Source organism: Apaloderma vittatum, unplaced genomic scaffold, assembly GCF_000703405.1.
Source record: "Apaloderma vittatum isolate BGI_N311 unplaced genomic scaffold, ASM70340v1 scaffold14161, whole genome shotgun sequence".
Taxonomy (NCBI): Eukaryota; Metazoa; Chordata; class Aves; order Trogoniformes; family Trogonidae; genus Apaloderma; species Apaloderma vittatum.
In genome coordinates, this window is record NW_009699717.1 from 55735 (window position 1) to 74927 (window position 19193).

At 39.0% G+C, this 19193-nt stretch overlaps 1 protein-coding gene across 1 annotated transcript; it reads left to right on the plus strand.

Annotated features, from left to right (window-relative positions):
• Positions 1-49: 49 nt before the first annotated feature.
• On the plus strand, positions 50-18754 carry BNC1 (basonuclin 1). The gene is made up of 5 exons (XM_009878510.1): positions 50-194; positions 12391-12493; positions 12669-12904; positions 14106-16033; positions 18073-18754. The coding sequence occupies exons 1-5, from the start codon at positions 186-188 to the stop codon at positions 18752-18754; spliced, it is 2958 nt and encodes a 985-aa protein (XP_009876812.1). The 5' UTR covers positions 50-185.
• Positions 18755-19193: the final 439 nt, after the last annotated feature.

The window sequence follows — 19193 nt, forward strand, 5'->3', positions numbered from 1 at the left end:
CCCCTGTGCACAGCCTGAGCATACATCAGACCTTGAGGTGCTCAGAGTCAGACAAGAGTAAAGAGGCGTGTGATGGTTCTGCCTTAGTACTTGTACAGGCAGGAGTGTTTCCAGTACTTCTTTGTACAACTCACTGAGGGAATGGGAAACTGGTTTATAGCTCTGGAAACATAAGCACAGTAAGAATGTCTGAGGTAAGGAAAGTTCTTTGCAGATCTATATGAATGTGTATTTTTACTGTGCAACTTTTGCTTGTGGTTGTGCACTGTGGAGATATAAAAAAAAATCGTGCAGTGGTGTTGTTTTGGGTAATGAACAATGGAGATGAGAGCTGGAGGGAGCTGTGCTCTCCGTTTCTTAATTACGAAAAGCTACTGTGGAAGTAGAGAACTAGTTTATGTTAAAAATCCTGGTTTTCTTTCTGCTGTGCACTGTAAACAACTGTATGACTTTTCTGTTCTTCAGTAAGTAGTGCAGAATTGCAGGCTGATTATAATAAGCAGAGCCATCACTTGTGTAATCGCTTTCCAATTGAAGTAGTAGCATGTAAATCATAAATACTTGACAATGTTTAATTGTACAAGTCCTCAATATACATTAATAGCAATAAAATCTGTGATTTGTGACTCAGATGTGTTCTGAGTCAAGTGCTTTAAGCAGATACATTATCATTATCATGACGTATAAATGCACTGGAGAGCAGACAACAATGTAATTTCACTATGAAGTTCTTTAGAAATTGCCACTAAAGTGGACTCTAATGTATGCCCTTTATATACAATTTATTGTTGACTGTTTGGCATCTAGAAAATAAGACCAGTAATTCTTTTCTTAGGATCTGTCTGTTTGTATTTCGGGGGGGAGGGTGGCGCTGGTGGGGGGGAAATGACTGTGTATGTGTGTGTATGGGGGGGGCTGCTTTTTTTTAAATATATTGCGCTAATTAAGAGGTTAAATGCAACAGAATTTAGGACAATTATTTAATTTCTTTTTTTTTCATCACGTAAAAAATAAACATGGTTTAATTGTCAGCTCATACATAATGAGGTTTTGTTAGATGTGTTTAAGATACGGCATTTTACTTTCTGGTTTATTAATTGGCCAAATACTTTTAGCCCTCTGTGTAACAAATCCTTGGTTTAAAAATGAGGAGAGGGCAGATAGCTAACCCAGGGGAGGACTGCTAATATGCAGAGGCTGTGGTTTATCCTCCTGTAAAATCCTGTAGATAAAAAGTGACACTTTTTTCCCTCTCCTTTTTTTGTTTCTTTTTTTTAAAAATGTTTTTCATTTTTAGTAACCTGGGAGCCAGGCAACATTCTGATATTTTGGGGACATGCGAGAGAGAAATTAATGAGTTTTGTTTCAATTTAAAACAAACCACTGCATGAAAGGCATTTAGCAGTCAATTTTCACATCTGATCTGAAGCTGGAGTTTATTGTGCTCGTTTAGTCGAGATCGCTGTTCAAGCGATTCCTTTATAAATTTTTGTGATTCATGTAACTACTTGGCTTCTTGAACCTCAGGAGCTGATTGTTTGTCTTATCTTCTGGTGAGCTAACTCTGCGTTATGTTGCAAAACCTTGAGGCATGTTGTGTTTCTTCGTGTTCTTGCAGTCTGCAAGTGAAGTCAGCTTCATTAGTTTCATGATGGCACATCAGTGCAGGGCTGGTGTTGCCGCTTCCTTCAAGCTACTCCCGGAGCATGATCTGGGCTGCCTTGGTTTGGATAAGCTTGTAAGGATTTGTCAGCCAGATGTGACAAGATTGTCAAGAGGCAAGTAAAGAAGGAGATCTGATATTAATCAGTGCATAGCTTGGAGCCAAACTTTCTCAAATGCAGTGTAGTAACATGTTCTTCTCATTTACTGCTTCTCTTTGTGGCTATAGAACTGCCACTGTCTGAGTTTGACGGTTAAAAGGGATGCCAGCTAATAGTCTTTAATTGTAAGGATACAATTCTAGGTGGGGAGAGATCATATGCTTCTATTTTTGATAACCTTTTGGAAAATACAGGGCTGTTTACTGCCGTCTGCTGAAAAATATGCAAGCGTTATCTTAGGCAAGAGTCTCTGTTTCTGTCCTTCGGTTTTAAAATGCTGAAATTGTGGCTGAGCTCTCAGTGCTGGAGGAGTGGGAGGTGGGGAGCCTCACTCCAGGTCCTGGCGCAAAGTAGGACCAGCATTATTTTTAACTGCTAACAACAGTGCGTGTTGGTTTTCTTTGTTCCAGTGATTAGGACAATGTACACTGAAGAATACCTTTCTAATAGCTTCTTTTACAGAAAAAGGAAAAAAAATCAGCCTTTTAAAAAGCATATCATGTATATTCCATTAGATCTGTTTACTGTTGTGTGTGTAGTGCCACTAAGTTTCCTTTGTAATCAGTATAATTGTGCATTTCTGTTTGAATTAGACTCTAGAGTTTTTAGGAGTTTACAGCTTAACTAGACTTTTATTTTAACAATAGGTCAACATGTAAAAAGTAACTTATGTTACGGAAAAGACGTTTTTGTTAGACGTAATATATGAATTTTTGCTTGACTGTTTTATTTATTTTTTAGAAGTAGTTGTTCTGTTTTATTCTTTCAACTACTGAACCATCTACAACCTATTGAGTACCCTAAAGATAATTGTATCTGCAAACATATCCAAACTTGTAAGAGAGCTAAGTCGTTATGGAACCCGGAAAAATTAGTACAAATGTTGTGCCACTTCATGGGCTTTACTACAGCCAAGATGAAATTCTGCCTACCTAAGCTGCAACAAGGTTTGGCCTTTTAATACCGAGTGTCTTGACATCCAGCTTTTGTGCCTGTTCATGATATCTTAAAAAATGTGTTCATACAACATTGAGCATGTCATTCCATTTCCAATCAAACAAGGCAGTGATTTATTTTGTTTTCAGTAATAAACTCTTCATTCTGGTAGTATTAAATACACCTCTGATAATAACAGAAATGTTTTCATTTTATTTTAGATTGCAGTTTTCACTGCATATACATGTGTTAAAAGCACTCTTTGTGTGATTTTACATTTAGTAAACACTTCTCATGAAGATTTGAGCTACAATTTAGGTACGGATCTTGAATTCATTATTCCAGCAAAACACTCACCAAACGCAGGGAAGAAAAACTATTGTTTGGCCCTCTGGGTCGTCTCCTGCCCTTCCTGGCTTCCGTGCTGCAGGAACTCTCATAGATCCCATGTGCTGGGCAGCCAACAGTTTTTGTCCTAGCAGATGGTACCGTTGAAGTTTTACGGCAAGTGTCATCACCTTTTTTCTTTTTAGTTTTCATTTCTTACTACTTTTTTTGCTAATTGCTATCTAAGAAATCTGCTTGGGCATTTCAGTATTCAGACTCAAAAAAAAAAAATTGTTGGGGGAATGAGGAAAAGTAACGATTTCTAACAGGCTTCAGTCACTTTCGAATAATGTCATTTTCATTCCATACTTTGAAACCATGGTAGAGGATTGTTTCTTTAAACAAATAGCAAAAAAAAAATTTAAAAAGAAGGCAAAAGCAAACTTTTTGTTTCACATTTCAGGTATAGCTGATTATGAGTTAGAAATGGATATTTTTTCATTTGAAGGTAGCTGATGTCTGAAAGCCAGTTAAATATTTCCCCAGTGGTGTTCAGTAAAAAGGAATACTAAGTTTTAAATTGTGAAATTACCAGTGGTGCTGTTGCGTAAAATGTTGCGTAACTGTGGCACCATAGATAGTATCATGTATGTGTACAAATACTATTTGGGTTTAAAATTTATGAAATTGCATTAAATCATTAAATGAAATTGTGCAACGCTAAGTATTTAAGAGAGCTGATATTTTTCTTTTATTCTTTGTCTTTGCTCTGTAACAGAAAAAACAAAAAAAATTTAAGCATGCATATTTTGTGGCTTTGAGACTTAAGCAGTGGTGAGCACCTGAAAAAGTTAGGATTGTCTTTTGAAACATTAACTCGCCCGCATTGCAGACATGTAATATTTTATAAACTAGATAAAGAGTTAAAGACGTATTTTAAAGGGCTTGCAGTTGATTTATACTAATATTCTTCAATTTTCTGATGCTTGTGCATTCATGTTTATTACACTTATTTCTTGCTAACGTAGAGCTCGGAGTTAAATATTCAGTTAAACCTCAGTTCATTGATAGATCTGTAGTTTCAGCATTTAAGGGGTATGTATAGCACGTCAATACAGATAAATAGCACGCGCGCAATTTATTTGCTGGATTACATAGCATCTAGTGCTTTAGCATACGGAATTTCACACCATTTCTATCCAGTGACTCTTAACTTTACCTCTAAAGCTGGAGTAGTTTTTCTAATCAGTATGCAGCAATGGGCTACTCATTTTTGAAATGCACTAATAATTTTCCCTGTAAACTGATTAAAAAGGAAAGTTACTTCCGTATCTTGTGATCAACAGTGCTTAATACTCAGCAAAATGTTTCTGACCTACGGGGGCAGGTATGCCATGGAAACTGTAGCACTGGAGTCTGTTTCAGAATTAAAAGTAACTGACAACTCTTAAGATAATGATAACGTGACATTTTTCATTCCTCAATTTATGTTTCTTGTTTTCTTTTCAAAACCAAATGGTAAAAGAGGATCTAATAAGTTCCAGAGTTGGACCAAGCTGTCTGTCAGCACACACCTGTTGTTAACAAGTGAGATTAATTGCAGCATAAGCCAATGTATCTACAAGCACGTTGCTGAACAGCAAAATTAAGTATTGCTGTCCGGTGCTTTTTGTTTAAAGAGTAGCAGTCTGAGTCTGTGCTCACACACACACACACACACACACACACGCATTCTTTTCTCTTTATAATTATTTTGACAGTGCCATTAACAAGAGTTGCCCTAAGGGGCCCTTTAGGGTAAGTGACATGCATGAGGAGTGATTTTCATCCCACAAGTTATGCTGTGATTAAAGCCTGGCCTTGCAGCCTGCTGCCTCGCTCAGGAGCCGCTCCCTTCTGCCGCCTTGCCCGGGACCGCCCGGAGCTCCTCTCCGTTAGCCCCGAAAGCTGCTGCTGAGCCTGAACGGGCTGTAGGGCTGTGAGTCTGTGTTTAGTTTAGCCTCTTACCGCAGCTCCTCGCTCTCATGACTGTTGTCAGTTAGAAAAACTTTTTAGCAAACTGGTGACATGGACCCATGGTCCATAACTCAGTAGCCAGCAAAAACCTTTCTCTTGAGTCCTCAAGTGTGGTTGATTTTACAGGTTGGTGCCATCATGTGAAGGTATGGCCTAATGTCGGTTCCCTCTTACTGAACTTTTTCACCTCTACCCCTCATTTTTTGGCTGTTTTTGAAGATGTTTTAGTCAATTATTACGAGGACAATTAAACCTTTTCAGCTTCAGGTGCTCAACAGCACCCACAATAGAGAGATTTGCTCAAATTCTAGGTCAGAACTGGCTTTATTCAGCCCCACTGAGGGAGAGAGTAATGGGGCAATGCAGCTTGCTGCAGGATCTGCATTGTAAATACTGTTTACGGGTATTCTGAGGCTGTGGCTGTTTAAAAGGAGGTCAGGTTTAGGTATCTGACCCCAAATAAACAGCACGGATATAAACATAATGATCCAGATAATTAATGGGACATATTCTGTGGTCTTATCTAGAAAACATATTCAACTTGTGGCCTTTGTGTTCTTTTAGGAGCAAAAATTGTAACATAATTTCCCCACAGAGAAGGGATAAGTGGGAGTTGAGTGGTATCAGCGCCGGCCAAAATTTTCAGCACAGTAGGTGTTAAGTTCAGCTCCTAAATCTATGTTTGGCCTCTGAGACAAAAGCTTTTGTCTGGGCTTTTCAAAGGTTCTTGCACGCCCTGAGCTTGATAGGAACACACATGGGTGAAAACCAGCCCAGTTCCTGAGGAGCCGTCCTGGATTTAGGGACAGAGTTGTCAGTGTCACTTTGTGTTTAGTGGCACTGGAAAAGGGAGGCTGTGGCCCATCTCCATATTTCTCATCTCTCTTCTATCTGGTCTCTTAAGCAGGAGACAAGAATTGGGCTACGTTATTTTACTAATAAGCAGTTTGTCAAATGGATCTTCTAGGGCATTTTACACGTGTCTGTCAATGGAGAAGGTTGGAGCTATTTGATCCGTGTTGTCACACCGTGTACAACTTTTCTCTACTTAATTAAACACTCAAAATATGGAAGGTATCAAACTGTCTTCCATATACAAGAAACCGTAAGCCTTGTTTGCTTCTTACGAAGTATGTTTGTTGTTATTTATTACATTTATTAAATAACTATATAAAAGTTGTTACTTTTTAAGAAACGTTTTTGAGAGATAAGACTGCAGCACTCAGTTCAATACAATTAGAAATCTTTTAAGGACCTTTTCTTTGTTTTGATAATTTTATGTCATCATTTATTTTAGTCTTAAGTATTTTTAAACTTCAATATAGAAACAGCAGAACTTGCAACAACCTAATGCACTTGAGTTGGCATAAAATGTACAGGAATGGAAATTCCTTTGTTTCAAGGACTGAGGCTGTTAAAGGCAGCACGTGTGCACTGTTGGTGGTGGGGAGCTTGTCAGTACAGCTTTGACTTCAGCCATAACTGAGAACCTTGAAGAGTGACAGAAGGAAGCACCAAATACTGAGCTGAACACGTGTGAGTTGTAGCCAGGGCCAAGCCCTCTTTGTGCGGAGTAACTCTGGCTTTGGGTGCTCGTGCTCGGTGCACTGGCGCTTGGTGAGCGTCTCCTTTTTCCCTGTTCCCTGTGTGTCCTCCCAGATCCGCTTACAGGCAGCAAAGGGTTTCCATATTCTGTCCATCCTCCAGGCATCCTGTTCCCTCTTTGAAGTGAGCATGTCAGGAAGAAGAAGATGGCCCGGAGCCTTTCCTTGAAGATGCTGCAGGGGCCCTCCTGATGTTCTCTACAGGCAGATGGGATTCATAGTCTTACTAAACTTGGAATACGTTGAAACTTTCAAGGAACAATAAGCTGCTTAATCTCAACAGGCAGAATATCAATGTGCAGTTTAGGCTTAATTGTTGGGCTACCATCTGGAGCAGCCCAGCACTTTGTGATGGTACATGTAATATACTGGAATATATTTTAGTTCCAATAAACTGCAGGGAGCTCAACAGAGTATCAGAAATGGAAGTCTGTCTTTGGGAAGAGCGCCTCTGAAGGCTAAATATGTACTATAGAGCAGCTGGCATGGATGCTCTTACATGTGGGACAGAAGAAAAAGTATTCCTAGTGTGATAGAGAAAGGCACAGCTGGGTTGTGGTACAATGAAGGTAAGGTGGACAAAATGTAAATTGAGAACTTGTTTTAAATCATGACAAAACTGACATTATTTATCAGTGGAATATATCACTAGGGGAAGTGGCAAAAGTTGCTTTGCAAAAAATGAACAAAGGAAGGCTTTGCTCATTGTACGATGTGGAAAACTACAGCATTGACGGAGATGCTTAAGATAAGGATTTTTTTAATCTGCCTCTGGTCTCAGTGGTTGCTCAAAGGATTCACATGCAGAAGTAATCAAATGTGGGCTGGTGAAAAAGTAAAACTTAAACTCTGCAACTGTAAGAAGCCTGGTGGATGACAGTAAAAACAGGAAAGAAATTGGACAGGGAGGCAACTTTGCACTCATGCACAGTAACTTTTCTTGACTGAAAGATGCACAGAGATTTGGATTTAGTGTTTGATTTAGCTGTGAACTGTACTTTTAATTTAAGAGATGGTGAATGCCTTGCGGATCTTTTACAATGTGCAAACAAGAATATATTTGCTAATAACCAGACATATGTCCCATGTTTAATTTTATTTCTGCAAACCAAAAAGAGAGATTAATTTCTGTGCTCTAGGAAGTAAAATGATTTTCCTGTTTTAGCTGATTGACAGGCAAAAAACAAATCCTAATGCTTTGCAAATTGATATTCTTCCCCCATTAAATCTTGCCTCTTCCTGCACAAGTGTTCTTGCTGGGGAGCCACTGCAAGTCTATTCTGCAGAAATGGGACATGTCTCAGTTCTTTCCTGTGTGCTCACCAGAGCACATATCTTGTTGGATTCTATATATTCAGTGGGATTACTTTTTTTGTTAAATGAAGGTGAGCTGGCCGTAGGAGACATGGCTTGTTTTTAAAAGCCCTCAGTAAAGGACATGAAAAGTGATGTCTGTTATATTGCATCTAATGACAGTTTCTCTCACACATTTCTGTCATGTAACTCCTATTTCTTCTTCAAACTTGCGTTTTAAACTGATAGGAATTTGTAATGCTTGCTAAAGATGCTCCTGTAACACGGCACCATTTTGTCAGTAACCCTCAAAGCCCAGTGGCAGAGCTCTTGTGCTTTTCATGCAGTGGCAGTAGCTTTAAAAAAGGCGGTTTCTAAAGGGAAGGTTAGTTTTGTGCAAAACGGACAAGAGTTTTTCTTGGATGCCAAAACCAAGTGAGGGTGCTGACCTGTGCGTTAGTTCTACCAGAGCAATCTGCTCCTTGCTCTTGCATTTTATGGGTGTCTACACTTGCAGCTCTGCTGTGTGCAGGGAGCTTCACCGGCTTTCTAGCGTGAGCAGAGATCTCTAACTCGGTCCTGACAGGGTCTTCAATATTTACTTACTTTTTAATTTATTTCCCAAGCCTAAGTGCTGTCAAACCAGCATCCACTTAGCAGTGCATGAGATTTGACACAGTTATACTGCTGCTCTTCTCCTGCTGCCCTTTTTTAGACGTGCTGTTAGTATGTTGCAAGGTCCCAAAAGGCCACAGGAAAGCACAGATGATCTCAAACTTGCTTTATGCAATGAAGCCTGATTATATACCCAGAATCAGAATTAACTTGTCCCATTATCTTGTGCTTTCCTTTCACTCGGAAGGCGGTGAGCAGGTTGCAAAGAAATGTTCAATAACTTCTGACGCATAATCAAAGCCACGTCAATATCTGGCAAAAAAAGATGTCAGGAGTCATGACTTCCAGGCAGCAGATGTTAGGATTTCTTTTTCAGTGAGTAGTAGTTAGGTGTTTTTCAGTGGCCACTTTAATGGCTAATCTGTCTCTACTGTAATGAGGAATCATTTGTATTCAAAATCCGATATTCAGATTCCCACAGTCATGCTGCAAAACCACAGAAAATTTTGAATGGAATTTTCAGGAAAGTGTTGCTGGTAATGGATTTGGAGAGATCCGTTTGTGATTGAGAAAGTGACTGGAAAGTAGTAACGAGATCCTTGATGACAGCATACAATTTGTTGTTTTAAACATCTGCCTTATGTTTCTGAAAAATTAAACTATAAAATAGACCTGACTGAAAAGATTGCAGTTAAAAAAAGACACTTTAATTTCCGTGTACATTTCTAATCCTTTAATTGCAATTGTGAAGCATTACATATATGCGATATGAAAAGTTATTCCTTGTTCTGTAGAATTAAAATTGGGTGTACATTCTACTTGTTGGGAAAATAAAGCTCACTAAAAGACTTGATATAATTACAATACCTTAGAATAGGCATATTAAGGATAGTAGGATTAACAAGCAAAAGACAAGCATATTAATTTGATCAAGTTTTGCTAAGTTTCTCTTCATTGAACTCCGATATAAGTTAATTTGGGAGATAATCAAAGTGCATCTTTTACAAGTGCCTTCTTAAGTTGAACAATGAATGAAGACTGAAAATCGTGAGTCACTGATTATTTTAAAAGTTAATTTTGCCATTTTATATATTCCCTGTGACTATATTAACACAAATATTGCTAGAAAAGATTTAGGAGCCACAGACTCTGACGAGCACAAATGAAGGCAAGTGCTGCCCACCTGAAAACCACACTTACTTCTTCTCAGGAATTCGTACAAGTAATTTTTCAAGTCAGCAACACATCTCTGATTTATGGATATATCTTTGATTTGTTAACAGTAGGGAAGCTAACTACATGTAAGTCAGGTTTCCAGAAGCAGTGATGTATTGACTTCAGAGGGGATCAGTTCCATATTTAGAGTAGAAGGGGAACTCTACTCCCTTTCTAATAGCTACTTTTATATATGTAAACCAAAATGTCCTTCTTTGTACTTTTTCCAGTTTTTGCATGAGCTGTCCTCTACAGAGGAAGACAAAATAAACACAAGTACCCTATAGAAGAAAGATCTTACACAAAACCATGAAATGCAAAATTTTGTGCTGTATGTCGTTCTTGCCTAAGTACACACATTAAGAAGGAAAAAGATCTGTAGAGGTCAGTGGTTTGTGGAAAATGTCCAAAGGAAAAGGAATTAAAAAAATTTTGGAAACTCGATTAACTTATCATCATGACAGCTTTTTTCAGTGTGTGTATTTCTGTTACTTCTTGCAGAAAAAGGAAGTACTCTTGTAATTTTGTCTGGAGGGACTGCAAAAGATGCCCTCATGGAATGCACTGTAGCTTACCGAACCTAGCAAAGTCGTGTATGGGAAGGGGCTCAGTCTGTGCAAGTCACGGAATATTACATATGTACAGAGGCAGAAGACTTGAACTGTGTTATTGTTTGATCTCTTGTGTTAGAAATTAATCAGCAGCCAACTACACCTTTTTTCCTAACTTTTCCCTAAGAAATTTGTGGCTTGTTATTGTTACATGATAGTGAAAATATATCCTCCATTAAAGTGAAGCAATTCACGCTGCCTGGAGTACTGATGTGTAATTGATGTGTATTTTATGACTTTATATGGAGCACAGAGCTTTTCTCAAGAATTTGGTATTTTGTAATGGCTCCTTTAAAAGATTAAAGGCAAAGAGATTCAGAGATTTCAGTAGCCCTGTTGCCACTTGTTCCAATCCTTCAGGTAAAGGTGAATCGCAGCATCAAGTCACTGCTGTTTGGAGATGTGTGTGTAAGCTGACTGCTGGATCAGCCAGCTCCTCGGTCCAAATCCAGTCACGGAAAGCAAAAGGCAGCCGCATGTCCTGCACGTGCTTGCTTGTAGTACACTGCTATATGGAGTGTCCTCTTCTGCCCCAAGTGACTCAAGTTCTTGAATCCTAAAGAAAGACTCATTGCAAACCCCAGCAAAATTACCTTTCTGTCCTGTCCGTTTCATTTTAAACATTTTCTGCATCCATCTTTCTTAGCCTGATTGGTCAAAAACTTGCTTCTTTGTATGTTTTCCAAAAGCACCAGTGTGGGGATGCCTGCATTGAAAAGATGTGATTTTTTTCTTCAAGTCCTGTCTTGTGTTTCTATGAGTATTCATGAGTAGTGAAAGTCCCTTTTTGCATAAAACTCTAGGAGCAGGAGTAGCAGCCTGTAGTGGGCATAACTTTGCCTTATTTAGTATTTGCTTCTCTGTACTTTAAAATGTAAAACATTTTATTTTAAAAGCAGAAAAATGCAGGCACGTTACACTTGCATAATCTAACTTTTTTTTAATTTTATTATTCCAGTGCAGACTTTCTGCACACTAATTTCTTCACTTTCTCTCCCTTAATAAATATTCCATTTATACAGGAACTATTCTCAGTATCAGATCCAAGCAGTACGGACTCCTACAAATGTTTTGCTCTACGGCAGTCCCTGTGGAGCTTTAACTAGGACCTCAGAGTTGTCTGTCTGCGTTCTGCAGCAGATGGGCACCTACAGAAGAAAGCATGTATTCCAGGAAGCAAGTTTGTATTACCCTGTTGATTAGACATATCTGAATACTAATTTGATTTGCATTATGGATGACCTTGGTGAGAGTAAAGTGATGCACAAATTGAACTGTGCAACTGGTTGCTCTCTGCTTGCATACTCTATTTTGCCCTTTATCTTTCAAGCATTTCCCTTGCAGAATGTGATTCCTATAGTCTTGGAGGAGCTGGAGTGCTTTTTGGTGAGCTTTGTTACTGAAAAGGGTTAGGGAACTCCTCTGTCTTTGACAGGATACATATATTCTGTGTGGCTCCTGCTGTACGTAAGGGATGGCAGTTGTGCAAAGCTAAGGCATTGCTCGTTAGAACTTCCTACACTGCAGTGTGGAGTTCCAGCAAAACTTCAAGAGAGGGGAATCTTCACCCGTATGTCTTTGTTTCCAGAACTTCCTGAAACAAAGTGATCTTACCTGAATATCATAGCTTATATGAATGCTCAAGAATACATTATTATTCTTACAAAGATGTTTCAGCCTAAATAAATCCACTGAAGAGTTACTATGTATGTCTTTAACTATTTTGAACACTTCCATAACATTCTAGTGTTCCAGCTGGTGACCAATTCTCTTTAAAGCAGAGGTAGTCTTGTGTAACTTGGGGTTTTGCCTGAATTACTTATATTGCACACTGAGGATATGCTAACTCTGCCTTCATATGGATTTCATGGGTGTGTTGTATATGTATAAACTGCACACTCTAGATGGTCCTTATCATTCTTACCTATCACACTTTCTGTTGGTTTCCAGGCTATCCGATGCACTCTCGTGAACTGTAGTTGTCAGTGTTTCAAACCTGGGAAAATAAATCAGCGACAATGTGACCAGTGCCGGCATGGATGGGTAGCACATGGTAATATTTGTTCTTACAATCTATGTAAAGCCTTTTAAGATCCTACTCACTGTAGCATGCTTTTTGTGTCACTCCTTACACACACCCCCGCCATGCACCCCAATATTAGTTACGTTCAATTTTATCTGTCTCTTCTGACTCAAGTTTATTTACATTTTGTGATTTTTATTTTCAGCCCTGAGCAAATTAAGGATTCCCAACCTCTACCCATCAAGCCAGGTAGAAATAGTTCAATCCAATGTTGTCTTTGATATCAGTAGCCTCATGTTGTATGGAACCCAAGCCATTCCCGTGCGCCTTAAAATTCTGCTAGATCGACTTTTCAGTGTTCTGAAGCAGGAAGAGGTGGTACAGATTCTCCATGCTCTGGACTGGACACTACAGGATTATATACGTGGATATGTGCTACAGGTATTTAGAGGGGCTTTTTTAATGTAAATATGATAGCTAAGTAGTATTTCATAATCCTTTCTAGCTTAGTCTTATCAGTGGTTCACGATGAGTTAGCAGTGTGGTACCACTGAAAGGCAGTAATAGTTGTGTACAAGGTTAGTGTCACGAAAGAAAGGGTGGATTTTTGGTCGTTGCTCTCTTTTTAAAGTCTTTCAACAAAGTAAGCCAAGATAAAATGTTACTGGGAATGTATCAAAGTAGAAGCTTCAAAATATACTCTAGTATTATTTAAACAGTGAGTTTACACTTACACAACATAATAATATATTGATAAATAAACTTGCCATCATTTTAAACACCAGGGACAATATTCATCTCTGGTGTAGTGCTACTGACCTTGCTGGAGCTACATCAAGGATGAATTTGGCCCTATGTGCTTACACCAATGTTAGTCCTTGCTACTGTGGAAGTTACCTTTTATGTAAAGTAACATTATGATCTTACATTATGACACAAATCAATATTTAATGGTCTTGATAATCTTGCTTTTTAGTGTTAGGATTAAAAATATGGAATCAATTACCTTGAACCTCTACCACATGAAAAATTTATAATGTTACGTTCTTCATCATCTTAGAAACTCTTACATGCACTGTGAAAAATCTCAGTAGGCCATCAAATACATGTTCTGTGATAAAATATTTATTGTAGTTATTGGGAAAAGTTAGGCATAGCTAGAGTTTGAAAGAACTCCAACACTCTAGTGTAATTACAGCTGTGCTCTGTGAACACTGGCAATAGATCAATACAGGTTCATTTGTTCTCTGATCTTAGTTGCTTGGAAGATTATTAAACTTGCAATGAAAGAATACTTGACTTAAATGAGGAGCTAAATCTTGGTCTGATTGCTCCATCTCTACTGTCTGCACTTACGTGGTACTAACTGTTGTTCAAATGACATGTCTTAATTTTTGTGGGAAAAATCCCTGTTTATTGGAAAGTATTACTGTCAGTTCAGAGGGAAATAATATCACCGATGTGGTAAAATTTGGAAGAAAGCATCAGAGAATTGGCATTAATCTCTCATTAAATAGAATGATTTTATCATTTTGCTAGAGAAGAATTTTTGTCCCTGAAAAAATGAGAGATTCTGGGGAGGGGATTTTTTTTCCTTTGTCTCCACTAGTGTCTGATTTCTTTTAAATATTTTTGGCTTTAGGATGCTTCAGGAAAGGTGCTGGATCACTGGAGCATCATGACCACTGAAGAAGAACTGGCTACTTTGCAGCAGTTTCTTCGTTTTGGAGAAACTAAGTCCATTGTAGAGCTAATGGCAATTCAAGAGAAAGAGGGGCAATCGATTATAATACCACCACCAACTGCCAATTTGGATATTAGGGCATTCATTGAGAGCTGCAATCAACACAGTCCTAATTTTTCAGCTTCCTTGGACAAAATGAGTCCCACCAACATTCATCCCTTTGAGAATATTGTAAATAACATGGCTTTCATGCTGCCGTTCCAGTTTTTCAGTCCAGTGCCTCCACCTTTGATAGGTTCAACACCAGAAAGACATTTGATTGAGCAAAGTCAAGACTATAGCAATGAAACTAAACAGGGCGTTCCGATACCATTTTCTGAAAGCAGCTTCTTAACTTCTAGTTCTGCACCATTTCAAGTTGAGCATGAGAGGAGCATAAATGGTCTAGATGTCACCACTAAAACAGAAGATGATGCCCTTTTAAGTGACTCCAGTTCACATAATACAGCAGCAAAGCTTGAAATGACAGCACTGTCTCCAGAAAACAAAATTAAATCTGTTGAAAAAAATGGCACTGGGCCAAGGAAAGGGCGTGTTTTCTGCACAGCATGTGAAAAGACATTTTATGACAAAGGTACTTTGAAAATACATTACAATGCTGTTCATCTGAAGATAAAGCACAAATGCACAATTGAGGGCTGCAATATGGTGTTTAGCTCTTTGCGTAGCCGGAATCGTCATAGTGCAAATCCCAACCCCAGACTCCATATGCCCATGAATAGAAATAACAGGGATAAAGATCTAAGAAGTGGTCTGACCATTGCTGGACCTGGAGACAGTAAAAGGACAGAATTTACAATTTTGGCTCCGGATAGCAGAAGTATCACCAGCTATGCCAGCTCCTGTACAGATTCCAAAGGTCAGGCTGGATTCCCCAGTATTGGACAGAACGGTGTCCTCTTTCCAAACCTGAAGACGGTTCAGCCTGTGCTTCCTTTTTATCGTAGTCCAGTCACACCAGCTGAGCTTGCCAATACTCCAGGTACTCTTCCTTCTCTGCCTCTTGTTTCTTCCTCAATACCAGAGCAGCTTATTTCAAATGAATTGCCGTTTGACATGCTACCCAAGAAGAAATCTCGTAAATCAAGCATGCCCATTAAGATAGAGAAAGAAGCTGTTGAGGCACCTAATGAAAGTAGTGATGTTGCCAGTTCTGAAGATGATACACGTCTGCAAGTGGTAAGCGATGGAGAGCTTGAGACCTGTGAGCATAAGGTAGAGAAGCGGTTGATCGACAGGGTGGAAAAGCACCCCCATTCAGGTAATTCGTGGAAATCTGTCTCTGGGGTAGAGGGCCCAAAGTATTTTGAATCTGTCGTTGCGCCAAATAACAAATACATCAAGGATATCTCTGAGAATGAATTGCATCACTGTGAGAAAGAGGTTAAACCAGAAGAAAACCAACCATTAAAAATAGTTTCCCATGAGATTATGTATGAAGATCAAAAACACCACCACAATGATGTTATAAAACCAATGACTGAAGCCCCCATGTATATTAAAGAGCAGTCAAAGCACAGGATTCCTAAAAATGACTGCCCTGAATTGCAACACCACTTGCTGACTGGGGGCTTTTTCAGCACTTTGTCAAACAGGGGTGCTGCCATTCCTTGTTTTGAAGACTCTAAAGATATGGATCATGTCAGTCAACATGCACTAGGGATTCAGAAGGAAGAAAGCCGCTTTCATTGTGACATCTGTAAGAAGACTTTTAAAAACCCTTACAGTGTAAAAATGCATTTTAAAAATGTACATCTCAAAGAAATGCATATTTGCACAGTTGAGGGCTGTAATGCTGCTTTCCCTTCTCGTAGAAGTCGAGACAGGTAAGAAAATTATAAACAAAATTGTATTTATTTTACCATCACAATGGAACCTAATTTGAAATTAAAATGAGTGTTTGAGGAATGGAGCCTGCAAAGATTTTCTGTGTATCCTCGTATAACAGGTACGATAACTTATCAGGACATTCATGAAATGAAAATCCATTGAAAGAAACATTTCCTTTCCACTAGACTGGAAGGTATTAAATAAAGCCATGAAAATTTCATAACTGATAAAGACTGCAATAGTTGAAAGAATACTTTAGAACATAAAGGGAAAGCCACAAGGGTATGAATTCAGCAATTTTCTGGTAGATGCATGCCTGGACTTATATGTTTAATATGTACTTCCATGTGTATTTTAATGTATACGGTGTTCTTTAATGAAAAAGCAATGAGATCAATTCGGGAAGTCTTCGCTTGCCCTTGTCCTTCCTTTACTCAAGGATTTTGTACAGACCGGTGGGAAAAAGCCCAAAAGAATAGCAGGATTACTCCATGTCAGTATGAAATTAACATTTCACAGTGCTAGTCGAACTCATGCTATCTGGTACGTATCCACATCGGTAGCGCTTTTACATGAGATTACATGCTAATTCCTAAACTGTATCATGAGCTTGATTCAGTTTACTGTTAGCTGCAGTGCTGTCCTGCTGTAAATCGTTTTATTTCGGCCTGTTATGCACGTAGTCTGAGAAACAACTGAAGCTTTAGTGTTGACCGTCAGTTATGTATCTGAATTTCTAAGTGACAGATAACAAACCTGTTAAAGTGCGACTCAGTCTTGTAAGTTTTCTAACTCTCCTGCAACAGTGTCATGGCAGCTCTGGGCTGCAGGAGGCATGCCTGGAGAGTAGTTCAGCATGACACAAGGTTTAGATTGTCTGTAATCTGCGAGGAGTACTGGAGCCAGCTGATGCAGTCCAGAGAGAGGATGAGCTGGTCTCTGAGGACTGGCCGCTGCATCTGAGATGCACAGATTCATCTGCTGCTGGCAGGGCTTCATACCCTGATCCGCTGCCTGCATCTTCCCAGATGTGAATTCCTCTCCACTGTAATTATGATATGGGCCACAGGAAAGAAGGCCAGCAGTAAGATTTGCATTCACATGCCATGAATTCCTTCCCACACCAATATATTCAGTTAGGTTTTAATATAGGTGCTTTTGCAAGATGGTTTATTTTTGAAATATTTTTTAAAAGAAACCCAACTCACAAGAGAGTTCGCAAGCTTTGAACAAAACAGTAGTTATTTGGAATAACTTTGCAGAAGTTTCTAGACTTTAGTGTGGAGGGCTGTGACTGCAAGTGCAAAATATTTCTGTGCCCTCTTGAACAGTTCATGGTTTGGATTAAACCATGGGGAAAAATGAATGTTTTCCCTGTCTAGCAATTTCCAGGCAGAGCCTGGAAATTCCCAGTGAGCTGCTTGATAGTATTGAGTGGGGAGCAGTGATTTTGTATGTTTTGGTTGTATTAACCAGAATCCAGAGATGCCCATTCAAAATTTATGCAAGTTGCATAAAATGCAATATTGCTTTTTCAAAGAAAGTCCTGTCAAGGAAAAGCTCTGATGTGTACAGCTGCATCCTGGCACATGGTTACAGTACTTGAGATCATCGATATTTTTTGTCGCTCCTTTCCTGCTTTTCCCATTGGAAAGAATCTTATTTCTTCCTGCCCTCAGTCCATTCTCCTATCTCAGCTCAGTAGGCAGGTTTTTAGTCTGTCCCCCAACTTGTTCAGGCCCAGCGGTATATCTAGTGAAGCAGATGGCTATCCACAACGCAGGAGAGAATCTGAAGCATTGATTTTTGTAGCATTATTCCAGATACATGCCAGTCCAAGTAAGTTCAGATATGCAGTCACATGTGTAAGTCATCCGTGTGCACTCTCAGTGTGGCAGTTGGTCAAATTAGAGGTATACAGGTCATGCATGCTACTAAATGCTGATTATTTTTTTCTTTCTTAATGATCATTATGAAACAGCTGTTAAGTGAGCCGCAAAACACTTTCTTGCTAAGCTTGTCTTTGTTCTTCTAGACATAGTTCAAACCTAAATCTTCATCATAAGCTTCTGACTAAAGATACACTGGAATTCAACAACCATTTCAATGCAACATACCTCTTGAAAGACATGGCTAAGGAGTTTTGTCAAGATGTCTCTTTAAAACAACATGTCGAACATACTTCTGTAATCTTCAAAGGAATGAACAGAACAGGCAGCTTGGTTTTTCCAGTGAGCAAAATTAGAGAACCCTGTTCTGAGAGTTACGGATACGATCCGTTGAATGATGGAGCCGTTCTGGATCTAAGCACTACTTCCAGCATTAAGTCTGAGAGCAGTGCTCATTCTTCTTGGGATTCTGATGGAGGAAGTGAAATATGCACCATGCCCTTGGATGATAGTGATGAAAGCTGTGAAGGACCCAGCCTAATGCCTAATGATGAACTCTACCAAGACTGTACTTTAATTGAGAAAGCTAATCAAAACTTTGCAAATTTGCCTTCCAGTTTGCCAATAACTTGTCACATATGTCAAAAAACTTACAGTAATAAAGGAACTTTCAGGGCTCATTACAAAACTGTGCATCTCCGCCAGCTCCACAAATGCAAAGTCCCAGGTTGCAACACAATGTTTTCATCTGTTCGCAGTCGGAACAGGCACAGTCAAAACCCTAATCTGCACAAAAGTCTGGCTGGGTCACCTACTAGCCTACAGTAAGGTCATGCTGATCTTAATTTATTTCTGCTAAGAATTAATCATTTCAATTAAGGAATGTGTTAACATTAGTTTTATTTAAACTCATTTGACTTCTAGTCCACTCAACAACCACAGTCAAATTCTTTTCTCCTACGTGTGCTCTCATGCAGTTTTATTTAGCAAAGCTTGATGCTGTAGCTTTTGTGCAATCCTTTGGTTTGATGTTAAATAGCTAAAGCTTCTGTATGGAGAAGAAAGCGTCTTAGAAATGGGGAAAATATGGCGACATTAACTAAAGTATTTCTGATACCTGTGAAGTATTACTTGCCAGCAATAGGAGCTTCAAATGAGAACCATCATCCTTTGTGTTTACATGTTAGATGAGTTGTTGTGTCATGTAAGAAGTGAGTAATGATTGGGGTAAGTTTCCTCTGGTTGGGTTGAGAGTTTTGGGGCTACC